A 17,519-nucleotide genomic window follows, 5' to 3' on the forward strand; every position below is an offset into this window, starting at 1 on the left:
GGACGAGTTGGGAGATGAAACGGAGGACGAGGTTGCGGTTGTTGGAGACGAGGAATCAGATGGTGATTGTGATCGTAAGAAGTCTGCCGTTTTTCTTCACTTGTTGTCTCACCCTAAGTGTCTGCAGGTGTATGATGATTTTAGTTTTTCTGTTCTTTGTCGTGCACGGTATGCTAGTCAGTTGAAAGTACTTGAGGCTGTTTGTATTCGTTTGCATAAGCCTGATCTTTGTAAGCAGAAGAAACATGTAGTTGCGTTAAAATTGTTTTCGTAGGTGCACAGCATGATTGTTTGTCTCACTACACAGTTTTAGCGTTATAATTATTAGTTTTTCACCCACTGTTGCACTTAGCTCTCACTTCACTGCTATTGTCTCACCTTCCCTCTTTCTATTTTGGCACTGTATTTTGTTCTCGTAACACATCATTGAATGTATATTTAATCATTGTTCAGCATGGTTACTCTTCAGTCACGACTTTCCACTGATGAATGTGACAAGAAAATTAATTCTGGTAAACTTTCATGACTTCGTTGTAGTGTGGCAATGACTGCAGAATTTGTTCTTTTTATTGCTATTATAAAATTGTTGTCTCCACGTCGATTATTTGCATATTATTATTATAGTTTCGCAATCTAGCTATACGTACGCATGCAAAGATGCAAATCCACACAGTCAAGTAGACACTTCCTTTCATCTATCAAACTTTTTCTTTCCCTTTTTTTCAGGATAGAACAGGGGAATGTTGGAAATTTGAAAAAACACACACATCTACATGGAACTACCGGTATAATAGACAGATACAATTAATGATTAAACTCAAAAACAGAAGCTGCAAGTTGTTGACAGATTGAACACATCAGGAAACACTGGTCACACTTTCACAAGGTGTGGCACCAAACAACTGCAACGATAACACATTCTCCTTCTGCACATACCAGTGTTTCCTGATGTGTGCATTGTTTTTGTCTACAACTATTACTTGCAGCTTCTGTTTTTAAGCTTTTAGCACTTTAATCATTAATTTGTGTCACCTATGTCGAAGTGTTGACAGTTTTCTATCCTTCTTTTTTTGCAAACTCTAATATAGTTATGTTTTTTTCAAATTTCCAACATTCCGTGTTCTATCCTGAAGAAAAGGGAAAGAAAAAGTTTGATAGATGAAAGGAAGTGTCTACTTGACTGTGTGGATTTGCGTCTTTGCATGCGTATGTATAGCTAGATTGCAAAACTATTTTCACCGCCTCCAAACTACCGATTGAGGTACATGTATTATTGTAGCTTATCACTCCCTTAGAATTGACTCCCATAGATTTTTGCTAAGCAGTCACAAAATCCTGCATATTTCACTCCTTAATAGGGCTGTAATGACTGCTTATATTTGACTCCATTTTAGGGATTGAACACACGCTATGGCTAGTCGTGATAAATCTAATACAGTATTGACTTCGTACTTGGTCAGTATAGGAAATAAAATTATAAAACCTCGTAAAAGACCTCGGCTTCGCCTCGGTCTTTTACTCGGCTTTACCTAGCTGGTGTAGATCAAAAAGATGATGAAGAATTCTACGTCATAAATTATTTTGACGCAGGAGTACTCGATCGAGTGTTCGCCAGCTGGCCAGCTTTTCGCGTTGCAGCTGCATTACGATTTCCGCCGCCCTAGCGCTCTTGCTAGCAAGTCGCATGGTGGTTCTTCCGAGTTTTACAGCGCAGGCTCTACGCACGCATTATTTTCTCCGTATATGCAGCGCAGGCAGGTCAACCGTCGACCTCTAGCTCTCCCAAGCAGAATGGTAAGGGCTTTCCTAGAGCCAATTTCTCCAACGTAAGCAAGATTAGTGACCGGTAATGCAGCAAGAGTGCTCAACGAGAGGACACGGATCGGATACATGTCTGGCGAATGTGCCAGATTACTAGTAGTACGTAGGTCTAATGACGGCAGCTCATCCAAGCCAGTGCGCCTGGGAAAGCGTCGTATCGCGGGCCATCAGTACAATTTACTCCTCCACCTATTTCGGTCTGGATTAGGCGAGTCTCCTCGGACACGGACGTGAAGAGGGATCGCCGGCAACGCACTGCCCCGTTCAAACTCTCGAACAGCGTTGTCTCTAGCTCTGCATGTTGATCAAGTGAACACTGCGGCTTCGAGCGCATGGGTGGAATACCCAAGTCACTACTTTGTTTGGCTCACAAAGTCAGGTCGTTACAATGCTAGCTGCAAGGTTCTATCATCGCATCGACGCCGTCTGCCTCTTGACAGTCTTGCTCGGTGCGGTGGCTAGCCAAGATGTTGCGAACGATGTCCAAGTAAGTACATCTCGAGTGTGGTGTGCGTGTGTCACATCCCGTTTCCACTAGCTGACGTTCCACACTGTGACAGTATACCTGGTAATCCGTATACTACTAGTAGTACCTTGTATTTGCAGTAGCAGGCTCGAAAAACACTACGATCACGGTACTTTCTGCCACAGCCTGGAGTCCATTGAGGTTCATCAAGTTAGTTGATAATATTATCATGGTTACTGTTTATCTACTCTTTTTCGATGTACCCGCGGTGCGTTCACCGATAAGGCTATATCTTTTTTTTGGCTGTAAAATCAAGGTAAAAAGACATGCAAAGTGACGCAAAAGGGTGTGCTTTGTCTCTAAGGACACATGCATGGCAGGAATAGGAGGATTGTGCCTGTGGGAATTGGATGAGATGAAAACTGTGATCTTTTAAACACAGTACACTGTGAGACTTAGCCTCAAGTAGCGGACACCACTCGTGTGGCATTGGCCCTGTTGTTCTACATTCTGTTGGTGCAGGAGGGTAAAGACCAGGTGGTGTCCTCGCGGGGATTGGTCAGGTACACGTATCATGCCAGGATTGACTTTGACTCGTTCGTCACCGATCAGACCAAGTGCCTAGAGGAGAATTCCGGCACGTTCAACAACGGCACGCGCACATGCACTGCTACACTGGTGTTCTGCGTTGCTCCCAGCGTCACGACCATCCCACCAGCCAAACAGCGGAACTGTGCTCTGCTCAACGTCACCGTTGCCGAGAGCACAGGCACAATTCCAGTCTACAGTGCGCACGGCCAGAATGTGACCTCTCGCAGCAACTCGTCGCTTAGAATCTTGATCCCGGATGATGGAACCGAAGACTTTTATCCTACTGTGGTGAGTGACCCATGTGTATTTCCCCAAAATTATATGGTCCATGATGTGTTATGATGATGCTGGCACTTTACCCCCCCCCCCCCCTCCACGTACACACCAAGCGTAGATTAACAAGAGTGTGCAACTCCCGGATGGGTTGGCCCACGGCGGAATTTTTTGTTGACGTAATCTTTTCTACGACGCACGCGCTGCGGGTCTTTTGGAAAGTTTTCCCTCGTGCACTCGGCCGGGCTTTACATGACAAGGTCAGTTGCCAGCACGTGCTCTCACGCTGCTCTGCGGCTAGATTCGCGTTTTTCTGAAAAAAAGGTGACGTCAACAAAAAATTCCGCCGTGGGCGGGAGTATCTGAAAATTGTGCAGGAGAGATCCGGAGTTGCACACTCTTGTTTATCTACTCTTGGTACACACCCATCTAAAGTAACTTTTTAAGCCCTGGATTGTGATCAGCCTGGAAAGGCCTGAACAATCAGAGTTGTATCACAGGAAATACAGTTACAGTGGCTTATGGTAATAACTACTTCGAAGTACTCTTCGTTAATGAAGGCGCATGTGTCTCCTTAGTACACTGATCAGGCTTTGCCTTCGCAACTCTCACTTCCTCCTTTGTTTTTGGTGGAAGAAAAGGTCGTTGTCTTCCATGATGAACATTGGACAATGGCAATGGTCAATATCCTTGAGAGCGGTGGCATTCCTATGGATTCAAAAGATTCAATCTGATTGGTTCTGACACGAAAAGTGAAACCCTTTTTTGGTTGCGTTCCTACAGATGTGGAAAGCTCGGTTTCTAGCCGAGTCTCGCGTGAAAACCGTGAACCTTTTTTTAGTAGACCCTCTGCATGTGAAGGCCAGCAACGCTGCCCCGGTGATCCTGTGGAAAATTTGAATCAGTGGAGAACATGCGGGACTTGCTTTGTGCTGAAACAGATATGGACTGGGTGGAAAAAACACCTGGAGTTGCATGAACCTTTTGCTCAGCTCTTGTGTGCAGTCGGAGGGGTTCCCGGTACGGGTTCCTCTTTAGCTTCAGCCGAAAAGATAACCGCCTGTGCCACCCGGGCCCTAAGGCCTGTGGTGCCGGAAATTCAACTGTCTGAATTGTTCCACACTGAATTTGGATCCCTGGAGTGCAGTGCAACGGACCATCCGTATTGAAAGTATTTATGGTCAGAAGTTAGAGAAGTAGTGTAGTGCATTTACATGTCGGGCAATTCCTTCTAGCTAAGGACCCACTGTGCGTATGGACAGTCTGCGGCGCTGCACACAAGTCAAACGTGTCAAACGATTTCATCTTTTTAAAATGAAGTTGTGTGACACGCTTGCGTGCAGTGAACACTCTTTGGTCAGTTTAGTGACCCTGTCCACGAAATACGTGTAATGTACAATCAATGAGTTACCTGTGCAAATTTGTCTGCTCTTTAACCCTAGATCAAGTTGTCACTGGCTCTCTTTGAGATTGGGGAAATCGTCAGACGAGAGGATGCCAGTTACCTGGCCACGGCGTCAGCTCTGGTCAACACGAGGTCGCCGGACATGATGCAGTGCTTTGGTGTTCAAGGGGTGAACCATCACGTGATCGAAGATCCCAAGTGTGATCCTAAAGTCTGCTTTGGCAGTCTTACCATTCCATTGCAATTTGGGCAGCATAACAGCAGTTACTGTGATTTTCATCCACGCCTGACACGCGGTGCGAAAAACGACAGTAACAATGTCATCTACTTTGGTACATTGAAGCTAAGAGCCAGACTGGAGCAGACCTTGGGTAAGTTTGTGTACATGTACATCTGAGCACGGGTCATCAGTCTTTGGTGTTGCGTTCTTGCCTGTGCACTCATACATCATAATTATGGTGGTGTAGTACGAGGCATACACATACGCTTTGCTGTATACATACCTCACCATCACTGCTGCCCAGTGCAGCCCCCGCTCAGTAGCTGTTGTTTTTGTCCACATAATTATTTATTTTACGAGTTGGGTGTGTGAATAATAGTAAAAAAATGTGATAAGACGCATATGATAAGACGCATGCGCGTTTGGGCTCGTGGCGGTCTTGCATGCTTGCTGTGCTTGACTAGACGTCCGAGAATGTGAGCTCTCTTTCCTTGTCCTTCAGGCTTCAGTTCCTTCATTAATACTTCCTCCGCATCATTAAAATTGTCGCTTCGCACATCGCAATGTTTGTGACTTGCTCGTCTTAGTCCGACTGTCGGAATCGCTGTTTTCTGTGTTCGAACATTGGTGCGATTCTTCATGCGCAATGTCTACTGGTTACTGAAGCCGTGGTGGTCTCGGACTTTGTCGGAGATCTCTTCCGCACCAAACAAATTCATCGCGCTCCGCACTTTTCCGCCCCAGAGCGAGTATCGTTTTTCTGGAGGTTGTGCCGTCCCACATTATCCGCGTGGGCATTTATCAAGACTGCAAGCTCAGGTATAAGAATCCTGGTGTCTCTCCTGAATACGAAATGCTGAAGTTGACGATGGCAAGAACAAAATGTTCTCAAGTTCCTAAAATGCGCTATGTGTGGCGCATGTGGCTGCGAAGGTAGCAGGTTTGAAAACACCAACAAAATCAGCGAAGTGCTTGCCAAGGAAAGAAGGTGCGGAAGTCCTTACCCTATCCCGCTGGAAGGTCGTTACAGTGTACTTGAAAAATGCTACTTCGAGTAGTTTGCCGTCATCGCATGCCACCTGGAGGCATGGATCGCTTGAAAATGAAGTTTCTTGACATGAATTTGAACGCGCGTCTTGTTCAGCGTATTGTTGAGTGCTGAAGGGTCTGCCTCAAAACTCTGATGAAGACGTCGACCTTAGCTGCAAGTGCAGCGAAGCGGACGGCCACGAACTAAAGTTTGGTTCGTCGACAATGCTCTGCCTCAATTTCTAGCTGATTTCTTTGCTCTTTGAGTGGACGAAATAAATTTGAAAAATCGATCTGGGCAAGCGACAATTTTAATGACGCGGAGGAAGTAGATTAGCCATACAACCATGTGTAATGCTGTGTGTGGTCTTGCTCTGCTGTGTGTGGTCTTGCTCTGCTGTGTGTGGTCTTGCTCTGCTGTGTGTGGTCTTGCTCTGCTGTGTGTGGTCTTGCTCTGCTGTATGTGGTCTTGCTCTGCTGTGTGTGGTCTTGCTCTGCTGTGTGTGGTCTTGCTCTGCTGTGTGTGGTCTTGCTCTGCTTTGTGTGGTTTTGCTCTACTGTGTGTGGTCTTGCTCTTCTGTGTGTGGTCTTGCTCTGCTGTGTGTGGTCTTGCTCTGCTGTGTGTGGTCTTGCTCTGCTATGTGTAGTCTTGCTCTGCTGTGTGTGGTCTTGCTCTGCTGTGTGTAGTCTTGCTCTGCTGTGTGTGGTCTTGCTCTGCTGTGTGTGGTCTTGCTCTGCTGTGTGTGGTCTTGCTCTGCTGTGTGTGGTCTTGCTCTGCTGTGTGTGGTCTTGCTCTGCTGTGTGTGGTCTTGCTCTGCTGTGTGTGGTCTTGCTCTGCTGTGTGTGGTCTTGCTCTGCTGTGTGTGGTCTTGCTCTGCTGTGTGTGGTCTTGCTCTGCTGTGTGTGGTCTTGCTCTGCTGTGTGTGGTCTTGCTCTGCTGTGTGTGGTCTTGCTCTGCTGTGTGTGGTCTTGCTCTGCTGTGTGTGGTCTTGCTCTGCTGTGTGTGGTCTTGCTCTGCTGTGTGTGGTCTTGCTCTGCTGTGTGTGGTCTTGCTCTGCTGTGTGTGTGGTCTTGCTCTGCTGTGTGTGGTCTTGCTCTGCTGTGTGTGGTCTTGCTCTGCTGTGTGTAGTCTTGCTCTGCTGTGTGTGGTCTTGCTCTGCTGTGTGTGGTCTTGCTCTGCTGTGTGTGGTCTTGCTCTGCTGTGTGTGGTCTTGCTCTGCTGTGTGTGGTCTTGCTCTGCTGTGTGTGTGGTCTTGCTTTGCTGTGTGTGGTCTTGCTATGCTGTGTGTGGTCTTGCTCTGCTGTGTGTGGTCTTGCTCTGCTGTGCAGCGAAGCGGACGGCCACGAACTAAAGTTTGGTTCGTCGACAATGCTCTGCCTCAATTTCTAGCTGATTTCTTTGCTCTTTGAGTGGACGAAATAAATTTGAAAAATCGATCTGGGCAAGCGACAATTTTAATGACGCGGAGGAAGTAGATTAGCCATACAACCATGTGTAATGCTGTGTGTGGTCTTGCTCTGCTGTGTGTGGTCTTGCTCTGCTGTGTGTGGTCTTGCTCTGCTGTGTGTGGTCTTGCTCTGCTGTGTGTGGTCTTGCTCTGCTGTATGTGGTCTTGCTCTGCTGTGTGTGGTCTTGCTCTGCTGTGTGTAGTCTTGCTCTGCTGTGTGTGGTCTTGCTCTGCTTTGTGTGGTCTTGCTCTGCTGTGTGTGGTCTTGCTCTGCTGTGTGTGGTCTTGCTCTGCTGTGTGTGGTCTTGCTCTACTGTGTGTGGTCTTGCTCTTCTGTGTGTGGTCTTGCTCTGCTGTGTGTGGTCTTGCTCTGCTGTGTGTGGTCTTGCTCTGCTGTGTGTAGTCTTGCTCTGCTGTGTGTGGTCTTGCTCTGCTGTGTGTAGTCTTGCTCTGCTGTGTGTGGTCTTGCTCTGCTGTGTGTGGTCTTGCTCTGCTGTGTGTGGTCTTGCTCTGCTGTGTGTGGTCTTGCTCTGCTGTGTGTGGTCTTGCTCTGCTGTGTGTAGTCTTGCTCTGCTGTGTGTGGTCTTGCTCTGCTGTGTGTGGTCTTGCTCTGCTGTGTGTGGTCTTGCTCTGCTGTGTGTGGTCTTGCTCTGCTGTGTGTGGTCTTGCTCTGCTGTGTGTGGTCTTGCTCTGCTGTGTGTGGTCTTGCTCTGCTGTGTGTGGTCTTGCTCTGCTGTGTGTGGTCTTGCTCTGCTGTGTGTGGTCTTGCTCTGCTGTGTGTGGTCTTGCTCTGCTGTGTGTGGTCTTGCTCTGCTGTGTGTGGTCCTGCTCTGCTGTGTGTGTGGTCTTGCTCTGCTGTGTGTGGTCTTGCTCTGCTGTGTGTGGTCTTGCTCTGCTGTGTGTGGTCTTGCTCTGCTGTGTGTGTGGTCTTGCTCTGCTGTGTGTGGTCTTGCTCTGCTGTGTGTGGTCTTGCTCTGCTGTGTGTAGTCTTGCTCTGCTGTGTATGGTCTTGCTCTGCTGTGTGTGGTCTTGCTCTGCTGTGTGTGGTCTTGCTCTGCTGTGTGTGGTCTTGCTCTGCTGTGTGTGGTCTTGCTCTGCTGTGTGTGTGGTCTTGCTTTGCTGTGTGTGGTCTTGCTATGCTGTGTGTGGTCTTGCTCTGCTGTGTGTGGTCTTGCTCTGCCGTGTGTGGTCTTGCTCTGCTGTGTGTGGTCTTGCTCTGCTTTGTGTGGTCTTGCTCTGCTGTGTGTGGTCTTGCTCTGCTGTGTGTGGTCTTGCTCTGCTGTGTGTGGTCTTGCTCTGCTGTGTGTGGTCTTGCTCTGCTGTGTGTGGTCTTGCTCTGCTGTGTGTGGTCTTGCTCTGCTGTGTGTGGTCTTGCTCTGCTGTGTGTGGTCTTGCTCTGCTGTGTGTGGTCTTGCTCTGCTGTGTGTGGTCTTGCTCTGCTGTGTGTGGTCTTGCTCTGCTGTGTGTGGTCTTGCTCTGCTGTGTGTGGTCTTGCTCTGCTGTGTGTGGTCTTGCTCTGCTGTGTGTGGTCTTGCTCTGCTGTGTGTGGTCTTGCTCTGCTGTGTGTGGTCTTGCTCTGCTGTGTGTGGTCTTGCTCTGCTGTGTGTGGTCTTGCTCTGCTTTGTGTGGTCTTGCTCTGCTGTGTGTGGTCTTGCTCTGCTGTGTGTGGTCTTGCTCCGCTGTGTGTGGTCTTGCTCCGCTGTGTGTGGTCTTGCTCTGCTGTGTGTGGTCTTGCTCTGCTGTGTGTGGTCTTGATCTGCTGTGTGTGGTCTTGCTCTGCTGTGTGTGGTCTTGCTCTGCTGTGTGTGGTCTTGCTCTGCTGTGTGTGGTCTTGCTCTGCTGTGTGTGGTCTTGCTCTGCTGTGTGTGGTCTTGCTCTGCTGTGTGTGGTCTTGCTCTGCTGTGTGTGGTCTTGCTCTGCTGTGTGTGGTCTTGCTCTGCTGTGTGTGGTCTTGCTCTGCTGTGTGTGGTCTTGCTCTGCTGTGTGTGGTCTTGCTCTGCTGTGTGTGGTCTTGCTCTGCTGTGTGTGGTCTTGCTCTGCTGTGTGTGGTCTTGCTCAATAAAACCTGGTCGAGTGAGTCAAGTTTGCACCATGTCACGGCCCAGTGTTGGCAGGCCAAGAGCTGCGCAACGCCCAGCGCATACTCGAGCGACTCCACTGAATTTCTTTCTGCAACCTCGTACATGTAGGCCAGCAGCTAGAGCTCCCTGTGTCACAAGTCACCACCAGCACTCGCCCTTTGTGCCCCGTCACATGACATGCAACATGCAGGACACACATGTAGATACCGTCAGACCTCGCTTAACCGCACACATCCGTTCTCCACAAAAATATCCGGATAGGCGAGGGAACCGGATAACCGAACACCGTTTATGTTGCATCATGTGTGCTGTGGATATGCAAGCGGCTATTTTCTTCCGCATGGCGAGGGATCCGGATAAAACAGGACCGGATAATCGAGGTCTGCCTGTGCATAGTAAAGCGTTGAAACGAGAGAGCTTGGAAGCTCAGGGCCCTACGCTATGCTTTTTTGCCTTGATGACCTAGACAAAAAGAGCATAGGGGTGTTATAAATTCTTATAAGGCCACCCAGAATTAATTCGTTGTTTCGGGTCACCCGACCGACCGTCTTTTTTCACCCGACCGCAAAAAGTTTTTTTTTATAGTGCATTCAAATGTACATGTACATGACTAGACTATGTACGTACATGACTGTACACACGCGCCTAATAATAGCTAGCAGTCCAGACATCGACCTCAGAAGCAGCAAAATAAAATAACAGGATGAAGCACTTTGTGACGATGTTGTCTTCCGATCCGCAATCGGTCCTGAAACCACTGGAAACAGCATCAGCTCCGCCACCGCGTCGCTCTTTGACAGACGTTTTCAAGGTGAGAGCTGCTCCTCAGACTCGTTTGCCAGCGAGGCCAAGGTCTGGTCCTGGAGGGGACCTGGGTCTGATGGGACAATGGCTGCGCTGGATCGTCTACAGTCATGATTTGATCGACTGGCTTGATGGACAAAAGCTATTCGATGTACAATCATGTACATGTATGCACATATACATGGCAGTAAGCAAAATAAAAAATAAAAAAAATAAAAAATTAACCCGACCGACCCTGGTACGGATGAGTGAAGTGACCCGAAACAACGAATTAATTCTAGGTGGCCTAAGTTTCTACTTTTTGTTTTAGACATAACCTAGGATTGGAACCCGCGCTATCGCCCTGCATGCATCCCCCGATACACTTCGCATACATACTAATTCTTCCAAGTTGCTTCACGTTATGTTCTTGTATTTGAAAGCCCTATTTGAATATGCATTGTGGCCAGCCGTCTGTGATTGTACGGTACGGTACGGGACAGGTACGGGACAGGTGCGGTCGAGGGTAATATGACACCATCTACCGCCTTGATGACGGCAAAAAAAGAAAAGGGATGTTATAAATTGTTCAATTCTCCTATTTTTTCAGGCATTACCTGGGATTCGAACCCGCACTATCGCCCTACATGCATTCCCCCATACACTTCGCATTCATACTCATTCTTCCAAGTTGCTTCACGTTATGATCTTGCGTTTGAAAGCCCTATTTGAATATTGCGGCCAGCTGTATGTGGCCAGCTGTGTTTGATGGTACGGGACAGATACGGGATAGCGCCAGGCATGACACAAACACACAAACAAACACCAAATTAAAGCTGTGTGGACCCTGGCTAGCGCCAGATGTTACTGAAGTAACGTCTTCTGCATAGCTACGGGAATAAAGCGCTGTGGACCCTGGCTAGCGCCCTACTCTACTACCGTAAAGTACTGTTGATCCGCCCCCCACGCCATGTCGCTTCCCAGCTGGATTTTCGGCAGGGAGCGGGAATTAGATCAAGGCTGTCAAGTGCAGTACGATGTACAACAACATAGAGGATCAGACTCGATGTGCTGGATTGTGCATTTTTTCATCCTGGATTGGCACGTATTGTGTACAGCAGTGCATGCGTCGGTTCAACATTTCGTGGTGTACGCCGAAGTCTCTTCACAGGTAGAAATCGACAGGGGGCGGGAATTAGAGAGGGGGCGGATCAACTGTACTTTACGGTACTTGTATTCGCAGCATAATTTGCATAGCAACGGGATTTAATGATACATAGGGCATCTGTATCTCATGCCCTGAAATAAGGCGTAGAATTTGATCTCCGCGACTAAGAGCGCGACCGCGCAGCCTATCGAGAGTCGACTGTACTGTGGCATCCTGATAGCTGGACAGCTGCTTGTACATGTATTGCTAATGTTAGTAGGAATTTCTTGACTGGGAAAACTCAATGACTTTCCAGAGTGGAACAAGTACTAGTCATGGCAGGTTCAAAAGGGAAAGAAAGAATGGCCTGATATTTTAACTGGCAGATAAATATAGCAAAATAACTCTTACATGGAAGAATGCACTGTGAGTGGGACAAGGTTACTGCAGTTATTTGCTGAAAGCACGCTGATTTCTAGAGCACGATTTTGGAATAAATCATCGTCAACAGACAAAACTACTTGAACATTAGTGTAATTGCTCTGGTAGATCCCCATTCCACGTACCAAACCGTTGCTCTGTGGGTGAAAACAGACCAATCTCCAGACCAATTACTTGAAAATTTGAGCTACCTTTTGAAATAGAGGCATGTCCGAGCCTTGGTGAGAACATAATGTATTTACATGGTGCAGCGACCTTGTCTGAGCAACACAAGACCTTGTCTGAGCAACACAAGACCTTGTCTGAGCAACACAAGACCTCGTCTGAGCAACACAAGGAAACAAACTTCTAGCTAAGGAATTCATGGTAGAAGAACGAGAAAAAATTATTTGCTTTTGATGTCTGACTTAAATACCGAAGAGACTTTGCTGGGCTGAAAACTCATTGGCTTACTTGAAGGTCCCTGGTTCGAGTTCTGGTGGTGACGGGTCAATATTCCTTCAGACTTTTTTCTCTTTTCCAAATCCCCGTAATGTATTTATGAGTGGTGTTAAATTGGCTGTTTCAGGGTACGTACCCTTGTCTTCACCTATTGTCATGGTCAGTATAACTCTGGTCCATGAGATTATGCGAATCGCTTTGGGAGGCGAATGTATCCCCAATTTCTCCCCCTTGCTTCCCGTAAGAAAACAAAAAGTAAACTATCGTATCCGTTCCCGAAGGGAACTCACGACAGCCGCTTACACCCGATAAACCCTAGCGGCAGATGCAGCGCCTAACGGTGGGGGTGAGTGGGTAAGTCTCACAACCACTGGCACAAGTGCCGAAAACGACCCCATTAGCTTCATCCATGTACCCCTTGTGCCTGGCCACAAGTAGAGGTTTAAAAAACCAAGCATACCTTCAAGTCAATGTGCTTCATATACATGTACATGTAGTCTCATAGACCGGGATCCAACCAGGCGTACGAGATCCAACCAGGCGTACGAGATCCAACCAGGCGTACGAGATCCAACCAGACGTAATCCTTTGAAGTAATCTACACACAAAGCGTATAGCGCCGGTTCTTGGATTCATATCCCCTGTCTTTGTCTGTCCCACTCTGTATATCTCTGTGTGTGTCTCTGTGTGTGTGTCTCTCTCTTTCATCCAGTTTCTGAAAGAGACCCTCCTGAACGCTATTATTTCCAGCAGAATTCCGGCGCACGGCCAAGAAACCACCGCACCATCCAGTGGACAATGATCGCCATGCTGTGCTTACTGTTGCCGGTTCTCATCACCTCTATCATCGGACTTCACTGCTGGAGTCGCCGCCGAAATCGTCGCCGAGGTGACGCGAAGCGCCGGTGGCAGCTTGCCAACTGCCTGCTGTTGCCATGGCGGTGTTGCCGTGGCAGCAGCGGATTCCAATGGCGACGGTTGCGTAACTGGCAAGACTCTGACCAAGACATGGCCTGCACTGTGAGTGAACTTGTCAGAAATGTTTTCTTGCGATCAAACACAACCGGGTGCGGTTTCAGTCGGGCACCCAATTTGGATGCCTAGCATTCCCCCATCTTTTCTTATAGTTCCGGTGATAACGGTTAGTTGCAAAGTCATCATACTGGATAATGTACATGTACACGCAGTGTATACAGTGTACACTGCGTGTACAGTGTACAGTGCGTGTACAGTGATGAAGTGCAGTGCAAAAACATGGGTACAAACCTGCAGGACGAAACTGGTGTTTCACTCCTTTGATCCTTTTGTCCAGCAAAATATATGTACGTATGATATCACATTGTGTTGCCACGGTCCATGTGACCTATAGAACTTGTTAGCACTCTGCAGTGGTTTTCAACGTTGTCCAGGCGGTGAAAATATTGCGAATCCCAGGTTAAATTGCACTTGCTACCTCCAGAATTGGTATAGAATATGGTGGATTGCATGTCCTTGTTACAACTGGTGTCACTGTGCAATGCTCAACCACGTGGCTGCTCACCCACAGCTGTACACATACAACTACCTTATATAGTACAACAAAAAATCCTTTCTAAAAGTCCCCTCAGCTCAGGCAGCTCAAGTTCGATCAAAATTTTGTTGGATGCCTGAAGCCGAATTCGTGTTATTGCATGTATTTGAATATTCGTTTGAACACCACAGATGTGTGACCAAGAGTAGACCTTTTAAAGTGTGCAACGGCTGGCTATATCTCTATCCAGTTCTTTGCTGGCAGAGTTTCACATCACATGACATCGTTCAATACGTTGCCACTACTAGCAAACCGTGCAAAAGTGACCAGCATAGAGTTGCAGGATTGTGTGCAACCCTGTACCGACAATGTACATGACTCGTGTATGAATCATGCCCACCATGCAGGAAATGTACCATATTTTCCGTAGTATAAGTCGCACCCAGATTTGATTCACTTGAAAATACCGCCATTCCGGCAACAGGCTCTCAGCTGCACCAAATAGAACTTTGCCAATATTTGGCCCATTGGGCATCATCAGGGCATTGAGGAAAAAAAAGAAAAAAATTCGTCGGGTTCGCGTACCGGGCAGGCCAAGAACAAGGAGTCGTACAACTCCCTGGTCAAGAACCACCTTTCCGCTTCCGTGGGACGCCACTACCCCATGATCAGGCGTCAGATGCGGCTCCTAAACGGTGGGGGAGGATAGATCAGATCCATCAACCAGAGGCCAAAGGCCTAAATCCCATTTGCCACATCCATGTTTTACTCATGCCAGGCCACGAGTTCCCAATTAACTGTGGGCCGGAGCACGGTTGGAAAAAATCCTTCCGCTTCCAAGCAGGACTTGAGCCTGGTACCTCTTGTTTCTCAATCATGGTGACAGGTCTTAGACCAACCCACTGTGCCTGCCTGCACTGGCATTGGGGAAGGGGAGGCAAAAAACACGAAATATAAAGACGAATAATGCAGGCAGATGAATGTTCTGGAACTAACACATCATGGTGACACAATTGGCAAGGCCAGAAAACTAAACAATCATCACTTGTAAGGTGACCTAAACAGAACGAAAGAAGAGAAAACTCACACATACACACAGACACAATTTGGCAAGAATGCAAGAAAACTAACACTAACACTAAAGTTTAAAATTTTCACCTGTAAGGTGACCTAAACAGAAGAAAGAAGATAAGACTATCACAAGATTTGTTTGCCACGAAATACAGACCTCTTACCTGTTTTCCACCATTAATTTGACCATGGTAGTTTGCAGCGACTTTTTTGGGGTGAATTACTGGTGATTAAAGTGCGTCTTACCCTCCCGAAATTATGGTACACAAACTTGGCACACGATGTGAAGTTCTGCTGGCACAGACCACACAGACTGCAGTTGCACACTCTTGTGGGTATCTACGCTTGGTGTGACCCATACTGCTCCATGTGGTAGCAATGTTGTCAGTTCTCGGTATTTAAACTCGCCATATCACAACAACACATGCACCATACTTATCGGTTCCCCAGCCTGCTGTGGCATAGCACTCTCGTGCTCCAGAATCACGCTGAACTAAGCAGCTCATTCTACATAGAGATATCCTACGAAATAGAGTCCGAATTTCCCACCCTGGCATCCCCAGTGCGTTAAGCACCGAATACATAGTTATGTTCTACTAGTACGTTACCATCGGTAACGCAATAGCATGATGACAAGTTAGCACCACTGACCAGCATATCAGCTCCTATCCCACACAACACACAACAACAGTAGGGGCAAGTGAGACATAGGAACATGTAGACTTTCAGCGCCACTGACCTTTTTGTGACTACTACTTCGAAGTAATGTGGGGCTTTGAATAAAACAAGACTCGATACTACTTCGAAGTAGAACCTTGTGTACAGGTGTTATGTTAGTGGCACTCCTGCTGGAAGTGTTCACCAGTTTGGGTATCACAACTTAGTTAAGTGCTTTGTGAGACTTACCGCCTCACCCTCATCACTAGGCGCTGCATCTGCCACCTTGGTATACCAGGTATGGTGGTGGCCTAACACAAGGGAAACTTCCTAAGCTGGTTGTGTTCTTCAACACTATTGTATAGGCGGTGGCAACGCGGACGTGTAAACTTTACTTTTCACTTAGTTCCAGCTGCACTATAAGTACAAGTAAAACGGTGCATCTCCTGCAGTCCTACTGTTGGAAGGTACACGGTGCAGGTCTGACTTGTGCCACTGTGCTTGTGTTCTTCTCGGTACATGCAGCACCAACAGGATGAATTAGAATTTATGGCTTTCTGCTTTGTCGCAATGTACAGGGACCATCTACTGGCGGAAGACTGGAGTTTGAACGGGCTTCGTCAATTGAGCCTCCGATCTTGCCGCTCTCTAATTCTGCAGTCCACAATCTTCTGTGCACTCCAGTCAATGACCCACGGCAAGCAGGTGACAGTGACTCGGTGTATGTTATCCAAGCAGAAGCATACTCACACAAGAGAGGCAATGGCCGAGACCTGCATTTCCAGCGCAGGGTGAACAGTGGCACTTGCCACAGTCATTACCAAGATGAAAGCGTTTCTGAAGACATGACGGACACAGACATGGACATAATTCGGGCTGTGCCTGACCGTGCCCATTGCGCATCTACGACTCATAGCACTTCTCGACTTCCTGCAACCTGCGACAATGCTATGCCAACCAAGGATCTTTCCGCTGCTGCTGATGCTGTAGTAGTGTCGTCCAATCATGATGGCAATACATCCCCCGCCCAGGAATGTGACCACCGCCACCAGCAGCAGCAGCATCGGCAGCGGCACAGCATGGACCTTGACCTCGCCGAGCACTGCCATCACCAGACGCAGAGTGACCATGATCAAGCCACCCGACCGTGCCTTGTGAACAGATCTACCCCTCGTGGGAGCGCTCAGCCCCGCACTCAAGCCCGCAGCCAGTCAGCCAGGTCTCGTGAAATTGATCCACGGATTCAGCTGGTAGCAGAGGCGATGCACAGTGGCCAAGCCAGTACGCGGTAGGGTGCTAGGAATTCAACCAACTATAGATAGCCACATGAAATAATCCAGCGGTAAGTTTGCACAGTGTGCTGTTCAATGAAATCCAGTCCAAGAAATCCAAGATGCGCTTTCCAGTGTTTGCAGGTCTAGGGCTGCGTAACGCCCAGCGGGTATTTGAGTGAGACTGGATTTCATTGAGCAGCATTTAGCAGCCCAGCACCTGGACCCTGTAGCGTTGTTGGCATCATAATAATAATACATAAGCATCATCATACAGCAAGCCTCACTGATTTTTGTTGGGAGTTTCGAATGAAAATTCTGATCAGCCTCACTTGGTTGTGCCGGTTTATTCACTTTATTGATTTTTTTTACATATCCACCCCAAAGCAGAATTGATCCGATATTCGGTACACCATTTCCACCCCGAAGCAGATTTTATCCACAGCCGTATGTATATGTTACACCATGCAGTAATTGCCCACCATTTTAAACAGTTCAGTGAATATTGTTAAGAAACCACCAGGTTCAACCAGGTTAATTTAAAGCGATAGCTGTTTCAGTAAAATTATGTTGTAGTACTACGTTACTAATAAGCTTCTCCAGAAGAAATCAGGCGAGACAGCTATGAGTGAGTACATGTACAGTAAATATTGGAAAAAGCAGGATTAAAATAAAATGTTTTGTACAGTATGAAATTGCAAATAGCGAAGACAAAATAATGATGTCTTGGGCTGCATAATTTTTTTAACTCATGAGCCGAATGACATCTAAAAAATATTTTCGTCGTATATGCCGGTATAACTTCGTTAGTTGTATATGCCGGTATCACTTCGTTAGTTGTATATGCCGGTATAACTTCGTTAG

The 17,519-nt window shown here is 47.5% G+C and overlaps 1 protein-coding gene across 1 annotated transcript; it reads left to right on the forward strand.

Annotated features, from left to right (window-relative positions):
* Positions 1 to 1,632: 1,632 nt before the first annotated feature.
* On the forward strand, positions 1,633 to 17,112 carry LOC135817401 (uncharacterized). Its single transcript, XM_065330577.1, has 5 exons — positions 1,633 to 2,308; positions 2,810 to 3,166; positions 4,594 to 4,927; positions 12,859 to 13,166; positions 15,963 to 17,112. Exons 1-5 carry the CDS (start codon positions 2,210 to 2,212, stop codon positions 16,674 to 16,676), a joined length of 1,812 nt encoding a protein of 603 aa, XP_065186649.1. The 5' UTR covers positions 1,633 to 2,209; the 3' UTR covers positions 16,677 to 17,112.
* The last annotated feature ends 407 nt before the right edge of the window (positions 17,113 to 17,519 follow it).

This window comes from Sycon ciliatum, chromosome 5, assembly GCF_964019385.1.
Source record: "Sycon ciliatum chromosome 5, ocSycCili1.1, whole genome shotgun sequence".
Lineage (NCBI taxonomy): Eukaryota > Metazoa > Porifera > Calcarea > Leucosolenida > Sycettidae > Sycon > Sycon ciliatum.